The sequence below is a fragment of the Entelurus aequoreus genome, linkage group LG23 (assembly GCF_033978785.1).
Source record: "Entelurus aequoreus isolate RoL-2023_Sb linkage group LG23, RoL_Eaeq_v1.1, whole genome shotgun sequence".
Lineage (NCBI taxonomy): Eukaryota > Metazoa > Chordata > Actinopteri > Syngnathiformes > Syngnathidae > Entelurus > Entelurus aequoreus.
This window is the reverse complement of record NC_084753.1, coordinates 43,939,501-43,952,000: the sequence shown is the minus strand read 5'-3', so window position 1 is coordinate 43,952,000 and position 12,500 is coordinate 43,939,501. Positions and strand designations below refer to the sequence as shown.

The 12,500-nt window shown below is 33.9% G+C and overlaps 1 protein-coding gene across 1 annotated transcript in view; it reads left to right on the top strand.

Moving 5' to 3' along the window:
- Nucleotides 1-9,908: 9,908 nt before the first annotated feature.
- LOC133640746 (rho GTPase-activating protein 5-like) overlaps nt 9,909-12,500 on the top strand; it is a 15,812-nt gene continuing 13,220 nt past the window's right edge. Inside the window, exon 1 of the mRNA XM_062034321.1 lies at nt 9,909-10,023. Coding sequence (XP_061890305.1) covers nt 9,924-10,023 — 100 coding nt within the window. The 5' untranslated portion in view covers nt 9,909-9,923. The remainder of the gene's footprint in view (nt 10,024-12,500) is intronic.

Genomic DNA, 12,500 nt, shown 5'->3' with positions numbered 1-12,500 from the left:
AACTGCAATCTACTGTGTGTGTGTGTGTGTGTGTGTGTGTGTGTGTGTGTGTGTGTGTGTGTGTGTGTGTGTGTGTGTGTGTGCGTGTGTGTGTTCCTACCCTACTTGAGACACGAAGAAGGAAAAGTATCTTCCATATGAGGAGGTGTGAACAAGTGATGACATAAATCAATAACATTGCATCTAATAGACAATGTCTCATTTGCACCCCTGCTGGTCAAAATGAGGGTGGTCCCAAAAAGGAGGGATTTTTCACATTGACTGTGTGTCGCTTTTAAAAGTGGTCAACATATGAAATAACAAGTGTGTGTAAAAAAATTGAAATGCGCCCCCTTTGGCCAAAATGAATGAATATGTATGCAGAGACATAATGTAATAACTTGAAGTAAATAATGAAGATTAAAAACTAAAAAATGTACCTAAAAGCAGTCTTTTTCTCATAATGTGTCAGCTTGTTTCTTATCAAATTGGGAACATTTTCTCATATTCTTTCTGTTTCTGTAATATTGCAATATATTTGCTCGTAAAATTATGACTTTTTTACGTAAAATTATGACTTTTTAATGCAAAATGGTGACATTTGTCATAGAAAATTTTGACTTATGACAATATTGCCAATTTTTTTGTCGTTCTGGTAAAATAGTGACATTTTTTGAGTAAAATGATGACTTTTGTCATAATTTTGCCAAGTAAGAATCCCGATTATTATTATTATTATAAGATTGCCAAATGTTTTCTTAAAAATTGTGGCTTTCGTCGAGTAAAATTACGACTCTTTTCATAAAATTACCAAACATTTCAAGATTTTCTTGTAAAATTGCGACTGTTATTAAGTAAAATTCCAACTTTTATCATAATATAGCACAAATATTCAGTTTTTCTTGTAAAATTTTGACTTTAGTCGAGTAAAATTATGACTCTTTTCATAAAATTATCAAAATTTCAAGATTTTCTTGTAAAATTGCGACTGTTATTAAGTAAAATTCCAACTTTTATCATAATATAGCACAAATATTCAGTTTTTCTTGTAAAATTTTGACTTTAGTCGAGTAAAATTACGACTCTTTTCATAAAATTATCAAAATTTCAAGATTTTCTTGTAAAATTGCGACTGTTATTCAGTAAAATTCCAACTTTTATCATAATATTGCACAAATGTTCAGTTTTTCTTGTAAAATTTTGACTTTAGTCGAGTAAAATTACGACTCTTTTCATAAAATTCCCAAAATTTCAAGATTTTCTTGTAAAATTGCGACTGGTATTAAGTAAAATTCCAACTTTTATCATAATATAGCACAAATATTCAGTTTTTCTTGTAAAATTTTTACTTTAGTCGAGTAAAATTACGAGTCTTTTCATAAAATTACCAAAATGTAAAAATGTTCTTGTAAAATTGCGACTGTTAAGTAAAATTCCAACTTTTATCATAATATAGCACAAATATTCAGTTTTTCTTGTAACATTTTTACTTTAGTCGAGTAAAATTACGACTCTTTCCATAAAATTACCAAAATGTAAAAATGTTCTTGTAAAATTGCGACTGTTATCAAGTACAATTCCAACTTTTATCATAATATAGCACAAATATTCAGTTTTTCTTGTAAAATTTTGACTTTAGTCGAGTAAAATTACGACTCTTTTCATAAAATTACCAAAATGTAAAAATGTTCTTGTAAAATTGCGACTGTTATCAAGTAAAATTCCAACTTTTATCATAATATAGCACAAATATTCCGTTCTTCTTGTAAAATTTTGACTTTAGTCGAGTAAAATTACAACTCTTTTCATAAAATTACCAAAATGTAAAAATGTTCTTGTAAAATTGCGACTGTTATCAAGTAAAATTCCAACTTTTATCATAATATAGCACAAATATTCAGTTTTTCTTGTAAAATTTTGACTTTAGTCGAGTAAAATTATGACTTTTTTCATAAAATTACCAAAATGTAAAAATTTTCTTGTAAAATTGCGACTGTTATCAAGTAAAATTCCAACTTTTATCATAATATAGCACAAATATTCAGTTTTTCTTGTAAAATTTTGACTTTAGTCGAGTAAAATTACGAGTCTTTTCATAAAATTACCAAAATGTAAAAATGTTCTTGTAAAATTGCGACTGTTATCGAGTAAAATTCCAACTTTTATCATAATATAGCACAAATATTCAGTTTTTCTTGTAAAATTTTGACTTTAGTCGAGTAAAATTACGACTCTTTTCATAAAATTACCAAAATGTAAAAATGTTCTTGTAAAATTGTGACTGTTATCAAGTAAAATTCCAACTTTTATCATAATATAGCACAAATATTCAGTTTTTCTTGTAAAATTTTGACTTTAGTCGGGTAAAATTACGACTCTTTTCATAAAATTACCAAAATGTAAAAATGTTCTTGTAAAATTGTGACTGTTATCAAGTAAAATTCCAACTTTTATCATAATATAGCACAAATATTCAGTTTTTCTTGTAAAATTTTGACTTTAGTCGAGTAAAATTACGACTCTTTTCATAAAATTACCAAAATGTAAAAATGTTCTTGTAAAATTGCGGCTGTTATCAAGGAAAATTCCAACTTTTATCATAATATTGCACAAATGTTCAGTTTTTCTTGTAAAATTTTGACTTTAGTCGAGTAAAATTACGACTCTTTTCATAAAATTACCAACATTTCAAGATTTTCTTGTAAAATTGCGACTGTTATTCAGTAAAATTCCAACTTTTATCATAATATAGCACACATATTCAGTTTTTCTTGTAAAATTTTGACTTTAGTCGAGTAAAATTACGACTCTTTTCATAAAATTACCAAAATGTAAAAATGTTCTTGTAAAATTGTGACTGTTATCAAGTAAAATTCCAACTTTTATCATAATATAGCACAAATATTCAGTTTTTCTTTTAAAATTTTGACTTTACTCGAGTAAAATTACGACTCTTTTCATAAAATTACCAAAATGTAAAAATGTCCTTGTAAAATTGCGACTGTTATCAAGTAAATTCCAACTTTTATCATAATATAGCACAAATATTCAGTTTTTCTTGTAAAATTTTGACTTTAGTCGAGTAAAATTACGACTCTTTTCATAAAATTACCAAAATGTAAAAATGTTCTTGTAAAATTGCGGCTGTTATCAAGGAAAATTCCAACTTTTATCATAATATTGCACAAATGTTCAGTTTTTCTTGTAAAATTTTGACTTTAGTCGAGTAAAATTACGATTCTTTTCATAAAATTACCAACATTTCAAGATTTTCTTGTAAAATTGCGACTGTTATTCAGTAAAATTCCAACTTTTATCATAATATAGCACAAATATTCAGTTTTTCTTGTAAAATTTTGACTTTAGTCGAGTAAAATTACGACTCTTTTCATAAAATTACCAAAATGTAAAAATGTTCTTGTAAAATTGTGACTGTTATCAAGTAAAATTCCAACTTTTATCATAATATAGCACAAATATTCAGTTTTTCTTTTAAAATTTTGACTTTAGTCGAGTAAAATTACGACTCTTTTCATAAAATTACCAAAATGTAAAAATGTCCTTGTAAAATTGCGACTGTTATCAAGTAAATTCCAACTTTTATCATAATATAGCACAAATATTCAGTTTTTCTTGTAAAATTTTGACTTTAGTCGAGTAAAATTACGACTCTTTTCATAAAATTACCAAAATGTAAAAATGTTCTTGTAAAATTGCGACTGTTATCAAGGAAAATTCCAACTTTTATCATAATATTGCACAAACGTTCAGTTTTCTTGTAAAATTTTTACTTTAGTCGAGTAAAATTACGAGTCTTTTCATAAAATTACCAAAATGTAAAAATGTTCTTGTAAAATTGCGACTGTTATTCAGTAAAATTACAACTTTTATCATAATATAGCACAAATATTCAGTTTTTCTTGTAAAATTTTGACTTTAGTCGAGTAAAATTACGACTCTTTCCATAAAATTACCAAAATGTAAAAATGTTCTTGTAAAATTGCGACTGTTATCAAGTACAATTCCAACTTTTATCATAATATAGCACAAATATTCAGTTTTTCTTGTAAAATTTTGACTTTAGTCGAGTAAAATTACGACTCTTTTCATAAAATTACCAAAATGTAAAAATGTTCTTGTAAAATTGCGACTTATCAAGTAAAATTCCAACTTTTATCATAATATAGCACAAATATTCAGTTTTTCTTGTAAAATTTTTACTTTAGTCGAGTAAAATTGCGACTCTTTTCATAAAATTACCAAAATGTAAAAATGTTCTTGTAAAATTGCGACTGTTATCAAGTAAAATTCCAACTTTTATCATAATATAGCACAAATATTCAGTTTTTCTTGTAAAATTTTGACTTTAGTCGAGTAAAATTACGACTTTTTTCATAAAAGTACCAAAATGTAAAAATGTTCTTGTAAAATTGCGACTGTTATCAAGTAAAATTCCAACTTTTATCATAATATAGCACAAATATTCAGTTTTTCTTGTAAAATTTTGACTTTAGTCGAGTAAAATTACGACTCTTTTCATAAAATTACCAAAATGTAAAAATGTTCTTGTAAAATTGCGACTGTTATCAAGTAAAATTCCAACTTTTATCATAATATAGCACAAATATTCAGTTTTTCTCGTAAAATTTTGACTTTAGTCGAGTAAAATTGCGACTCTTTTCATAAAATTACCAAACTTTCAAGATTTTCTTGTAAAATTGCGACTGTTAAGTAAAATTCCAACTTTTATCATAATCTTGCACAAATGTTCCGTTTTGCTTGTAACATTTTGACTTGCCTTGAGTAAAATGGCAACTTTTATTATAATACTTCCAAAATTCTACGTTTTTATTGTGAAATTGTGACCTTTTTTCTTGTGAAATTCCAACTCATTTTTCACAACAAGCTTTTTTATATTTGCATAGTATGTATATATTATTAATGTTGTAAATACACTTCTTTATACATCAGTTAACTGCACAGTGCATCTCTTTCCACAGCTTATATCACAGCCTTATTCCAAAATGGATTTCATTCATTTTTGTCCTCAAAATTCTACACCCAATACCCCTATAATGACAATGTAGGATTTAAAAAATATATATTTTTCAAAAATTATTTATGTAGTTGTTTTTTTTGTTTTTTTTATTAATTTGTTAAAAAAACAAAAAACAACATTGTCATATTGTGCAAAGACTTTTCAGAACAAACATTTTATGAATCTATTTTTGTCCTCAAGATTCTACACACAATATCTCATAATGGCAATGTGAAAAAGTTAGTTTTACAGTTTTTTTGCAAATGTATTTACATAAATTATTACTAATAAATAATCAAAACATTTCTAAAGAAGGACCTTTTTTTTTTTCAATGTCTTTAAAAATTCTACACACATTTCACAGCGCTTCAATCTTTCTACATCTCGTCATATTACAGCCTAATTCCAAAATGCAATTCATTTTTGTCCTCAAAATTCAACACACAATACCCCATAGTAAAAATCGGAGAAGGTATTTTTTTCCAATAGTTTTTTTTTAATGTATGTTTTTATTGTTTTTATTAAATTTGCAAACATTTGTAATATTAGAACAACATGTTCACATTGTCGTGATGGAGTATTGTATGTAGAAACTTGAGGACAAAAATGGATTAATAAAAGTCGTAACTTTACTCAACGCAAGTCAAAATGTTACAAGAAAAACTGAACATTTGTGCAATATTATAATAAAAGTTAGAATTTTACTCTAACAGTCGCATTTTTACAAGAAAAGCTTAGCAATTTGGCAACTTTTTGAAAAGAGTCGTAGTTTTACTTGACAAAAGTCACAATATGAAATATGAAAATATTATAATAATTAGGGATGTCCGATAATGGCTTTTTGCCGATATGCCGATATTGTCCAACTCTTTAATTACCGATACCGATATCAACCGATATCAACCGATATATGCAGTCGTGGAATTAACACATTATTATGCCTAATTTGGACAACCAGGTATGGTGAAGATAAGGTACTTTTTAAAAAAATTAATCAAATAAAATAAGATAAATAAATTTAAAAACATTTTCTTGAATAAAAAAGAAAGTAAAACAATATAAAAACAGTTACATAGAAACTAGTAATGAATGAAAATTTGTAAAATGAAGTGTTAAAGGTTAGTACTATTAGTGGAGCAGCAGCACGCACAATCATGTGTGCTTACGGACTGTATCCCTTGCAGACTGTATTGATATATATTGATATATAATGTAGGAAGCAGAATATTAATAACAGAAAGAAACAACCCTTTTGTGTGAATGAGTGTAAATGGGGGAGGGAGGTTTTTTGGCTTGGTGCACTAATTGTAAGTGTATCTTGTGTTTTTTATGTGGATTTAATTTAAAAAAACAAAACAAAACAAAAAAACGATACTGATAATAAAAATCCGATACCGATAATTTCCGATATTACATTTTAACGCATTTATCGGCCGATAATATCGGCAGACCGATATTATCGGACATCTCTAATAATAATGTATTCAGAATCTTACACAGCAAGGTCATCATTTTGCTAAAAAAAATGTCACTATTTTACAAGAACAACCAAAAAAATTGGCAATATTGTGATAAAAGTCAGAATTGTATATGACAAATGTCACCATTTTGCAATGAAAAAGTAATAATTTTACATTTAAAAAGTAATAATTTTAGGAGAAAACATTGCAATATTACAGAAACAGAAATAATGTGAGAAATTGTTCCCAATTTTATAAGAAAAAAGTCAACACATTGTGAGAAAAAGACTGCTTTTAGTTTATTTTTTATTTACTTCAAGTTATTACAGTATGTCTCTATATACATATTTATTTTATTCATTTTGGCCAAAGGGGGCGCATTTCAATTTCTTACACACACTTGTTATTTCATATGTTGACCAGAGGGGGAGCACTTCACATTTTTACACACACTTGTTATTTCATATGTTGACCACAGGGGGAGCACTTCAAACTTTTACACACTTGTTATTTCATATGTTGACCAAAAGGGGGAGCACTTCACATTTTTTACACACACTTGTTATTTCATATGTTGACCAGAGGAGGTGCACTTCAAATGTTTACACACACTTGTTATTTCATATGTTGACCAGAGGGGGAGCGCTTCACATTTTTTACACACACTTGTTATTTCATATGTTGACCAGAGGAGGTGCACTTCAAATGTTTACACACACTTGTTATTTCATATGTTGACCAGAGGGGGAGCGCTTCACATTTTTTACACACACTTGTTATTTCATATGTTGACCAGAGGGGGAGCACTTCACATTTTTTACACACACTCGTTATTTCATATGTTGACCAAAAGAGGGAGCACTTCACATTTTTTCCACACACTTGTTATTTCATATGTTGACCACAGGGGGAGCACTTCGAACTTTTGCACACTTGTTATTTCATATGTTGACCAAAAGGTGGAGCACTTCACATTTTTTCACACACTTGTTATTTCATATGTTGACCAGAGGAGGTGCACTTCAAATGTTTACACACACTTGTTATTTCATATGTTGACCAGAGGGGGAGCGCTTCACATTTTTTACACGCACTTGTTATTTCATATGTTGACCAAAAGGGGTAGCACTTCACATTTTTTACACACACTTGTTATTTCATATGTTGACCAAAAGGGGGAGCACTTCACATTTTTTACACACACTTGTTATTTCATATGTTGACCAAAAGGGGGAGCACTTCACATTTTTTCCACACACTTGTTATTTCATATGTTGACCAGAGGGGGAGCACTTTTAAAAGCGACACACAGTCAATGTGAAAAATCCCTCCTTTTTGGGACCACCCTCATGTTGATAGATGTCACCAGCAGGGGTGCAAATGAGACACACACACACACAGACACACACACACACACACACAGACACACAGACACACACGAGGACACAGGCGGACTGTAAGTGTGTGTCCTTTGTGTTACCGTGGTGACAAAGGCTCATGTGACTTCTTCACTGGCCATTGTGTGGCTTCTTGCTGAGTCAGGGGCCCTCGGTCTGGAGCTGGTGGTTTAGGTAAGAACACTTGAGTGTGTCATGTGACAGAATGGAAGTGTGTGTCGCTCCGCCCCGAAAGGGACAGGCGGTAGAAAATGGATGGATAGTTATTCAACTTTTTTAGGAGCCATTGTAAACCAGGACTAAAATATATGACATGTAAACATTTGTATTCACAATGCAAGGGTAGGGGCCTCTGGACATGTATGAGACCCTGAAACGTGTAGGGGCCTCTGAATGTGTTGGGGCCTCTGAAACGTGAAGGCTCCTCTAAAACGTGTAGGGGCCTCTGAAACGTGTAGGGGCCTCTGAAACGTGTAGGGGCCTCTGAAACGTGTAGGGGGCCTCTGAAACGTGTAGGGGCCACTGAAACGTGTAGGGGCCTCTGAAACGTGTAGGGGCCACTAAAACATGTAGGGGCCTCTGAAACGTGTAGGGGCCTCTGAAACGTGTAGGGGCCATTGAAACATGAAGGCTCCTCTGAAACGTGTAGGGGCCACTGAAACATGAAGGCTCCTCTGAAACGTGTAGGGGCCACTGAAACATGCAGGCTCCTCTGAAACGTGTAGGGGCCTCTGAAACGTGTAGGGGCCTCTGAAACGTGTACGGGCCTCTGAAACGTGTACGGGCCTCTGAACGTGTTGTGGCCTCTGAAACATAAAGGCTCCTCCGAAACGTGTAGGGGCCTCTGAAACGTGTAGGGACCACTGAAACGTGCATGGGCCTCTGAAACATGTAGGGGCCACTGAAAAATGAAGGCTCCGCTGAAAGTTGTAGGGGCCACTGAAACATGAAGGCTCCTCTGAAACGTGTGGGGGCCACTGAAACGTGCATAAGCCTCTGAAACATGTAGGGGCCACTGAAACATGAAGGCTCCTCTGAAACTTGTAGGGACCACTGAAACATGAAGGCTCCTCTGAAACGTGTGGGGGCCACTGAAACATGCACAAGCCTCTGAAACATGTAGGGGCCACTGAAACATGAAGGCTCCTCTGAAACTTGTAGGAACCACTGAAACATGAAGGCTCCTCTGAAACTTGTAGGGGCCACTGAAACATGAAGGCTCCTCTGAAACGTGTAGGGACCACTGAAACATGAAGGCTCCTCTGAAACATGTAGGTGCCACTGAAACATGAAGGCTCCTCTGAAAGGTGTAGGGACCACTGAAACATGAAGGCTCCTCTGAAACGTGTAGGGACCACTGAAACATGAAGGCTCCTCTGAAACGTGTAGGGGCCACTGAAACATGAAGGCTCCTCTGAAACATGTAGGTGCCACTGAAACATGAAGGCTCCTCTGAAAGGTGTAGGGGCCACTGAAACATGAAGGCTCCTCTGAAACGTGTAGGGGCCACTGAAACATGAAGGCTCCTCTGAAACGTGTAGGGGCCACTGAAACATGAAGGCTCCTCTGAAACGTGTAGGGGCCACTGAAACATGAAGGCTCCTCTGAAACGTGTAGGGGCCACTGAAACATGAAGGCTCCTCTGAAACGTGTAGGGGCCACTGAAACGTGTAGGGGCCACTGAAACATGAAGGCTCCTCTGAAACGTGTAGGGGCCACTGAAACATGAAGGCTCCTCTGAAACGTGTAGGGGCCACTGAAACATGAAGGCTCCTCTGAAACGTGTAGGGGCCACTGAAACATGAAGGCTCCTCTGAAACGTGTAGGGGCCACTGAAACATGAAGGCTCCTCTGAAACGTGTAGGGGCCACTGAAACATGAAGGCTCCTCTGAAACGTGTAGGGGCCACTGAAACATGAAGGCTCCTCTGAAACGTGTAGGGGCCACTGAAACATGAAGGCTCCTATGTTGCTAACTATGACTAGCTAGCCAAGCCTGTAAATGTTGCTAGCAGAACTTAGCAAAAGTGTGAATAATGCTAAGTGTGCCATGTTTTTGTTGTGTGGTGCAGGTCTGAGCACGGAAGGCTTGTACCGTGTTAGTGGCAACAAGACTGACCAGGACAACATCCAGAAGCACTTTGACCAAGGTAACACACTTTAGCATTAGCCATTAGCATTAGCCATCTTACATGGCGCCTCCACATGTGTTGATGAAAAACTACAACTAAGATGCAGTGTTGATGAAAAACTACAACTAAGATGCATTCTTGATGAAAAACTACAACTAAGATGCAGTGTTGATGAAAAACTACAACTAAGATGCAGTGTTGATGAAAAACTACAAGTAAGATGCAGTGTTGATGAAAAACTACAACTAAGATGCAGTGTTGATGAAAAACTACAACTAAGATGCAGTGTTGATGAAAAACTACAACAAAGATGCAGTGTTGATGAAAAACTACAACTAAGATGCAGTGTTGATGAAAAACTACAACAAAGATGCAGTGTTGATGAAAAACTACAACTAAGATGCAGTGTTGATGAAAAACTACAACAAAGATGCAGTGTTGATGAAAAACTACAACTAAGATGCAGTGTTGATGAAAAACTACAACTAAGATGCAGTGTTGATGAAAAACTACAACAAAGATGCAGTGTTGATGAAAAACTACAACTAAGATGCAGTGTTGATGAAAAACTACAACTAAGATGCAGTGTTGATGAAAAACTACAAGTAAGATGCAGTGTTGATGAAAAACTACAACAAAGATGCAGTGTTGATGAAAAACTACAACAAAGATGCAGTGTTGATGAAAAACTACAACTAAGATGCATTCTTGATGAAAAACTACAACTAAGATGCAGTGTTGATGAAAAACTACAACTAAGATGCAGTGTTGATGAAAAACTACAAGTAAGATGCAGTGTTGATGAAAAACTACAACTAAGATGCAGTGTTGATGAAAAACTACAACTAAGATGCAGTGTTGATGAAAAACTACAACAAAGATGCAGTGTTGATGAAAAACTACAACAAAGATGCAGTGTTGATGAAAAACTACAACAAAGATGCAGTGTTGATGAAAAACTACAACTAAGATGCAGTGTTGATGAAAAACTACAAGTAAGATGCAGTGTTGATGAAAAACTACAAGTAAGATGCAGTGTTGATGAAAAACTACAAGTAAGATGCAGTGTTGATGAAAAACTACAACTAAGATGCAGTGTTGATGAAAAACTACAACTAAGATGCATTCTTGATGAAAAACTACAACTAAGATGCAGTGTTGATGAAAAACTACAAGTAAGATGCAGTGTTGATGAAAAACTACAAGTAAGATGCAGTGTTGATGAAAAACTACAAGTAAGATGCAGTGTTGATGAAAAACTACAAGTAAGATGCAGTGTTGATGAAAAACTACAAGTAAGATGCAGTGTTGATGAAAAACTACAAGTAAGATGCAGTGTTGATGAAAAACTACAAGTAAGATGCAGTGTTGATGAAAAACTACAAGTAAGATGCAGTGTTGATGAAAAACTACAACTAAGATGCAGTGTTGATGAAAAACTACAACTAAGATGCAGTGTTGATGAAAAACTACAACAAAGATGCAGTGTTGATGAAAAACTACAACAAAGATGCAGTGTTGATGAAAAACTACAACAAAGATGCAGTGTTGATGAAAAACTACAACAAAGATGCAGTGTTGATGAAAAACTACAAGTAAGATGCAGTGTTGATGAAAAACTACAACTAAGATGCAGTGTTGATGAAAAACTACAACTAAGATGCAGTGTTGATGAAAAACTACAACTAAGATGCAGTGTTGATGAAAAACTACAACAAAGATGCAGTGTTGATGAAAAACTACAACTAAGATGCAGTGTTGATGAAAAACTACAAGTAAGATGCAGTGTTGATGAAAAACTACAACAAAGATGCAGTGTTGATGAAAAACTACAAGTAAGATGCAGTGTTGATGAAAAACTACAAGTAAGATGCAGTGTTGATGAAAAACTACAACTAAGATGCAGGTGACAGTCAAAGGCAGGGAACACGTGCAGTGTTAATACTTTGTAGGGCGCAACAAAAGAGTGTGTGTGTGTAGATCGCATGATGGACCTGGAGGTGATGGACGTGCAGTGTTAATACTTTGTAGGGCGCAACAAAAGAGTGTGTGTGTGTGTGTGTGTGTGTGTGTGTGTGTGTGTGTGTGTGTGTGTGTGTGTGTGTGTGTGTGTGTCTGTAGATCGCATGATGGACCTGGAGGTGATGGACGTGCAGTGTTAATACTTTGTAGGGCGCAACAAAAGAGTGTGTGTGTGTGTGTGTGTGTGTGTGTGTGTGTGTGTGTGTGTGTGTGTGTGTGTGTGTGTGTGTGTGTGTGTGTGTGTAGATCGCATGATGGACCTGGAGGTGATGGACGTGCAGTGTTAATACTTTGTAGGGCGCAACAAAAGAGTGTGTGTGTGTGTGTGTGTGTGTGTGTGTGTGTGTGTGTGTGTGTGTGTGTGTGTGTGTGTGTGTGTGTGTGTGTGTGTGTGTGTGTGTGTGTAGATCGCATGATGGACCTGGAGGTGATGGACGTGCAGTGTTAATACTTTGTAGGGCGCAACAAAAGAG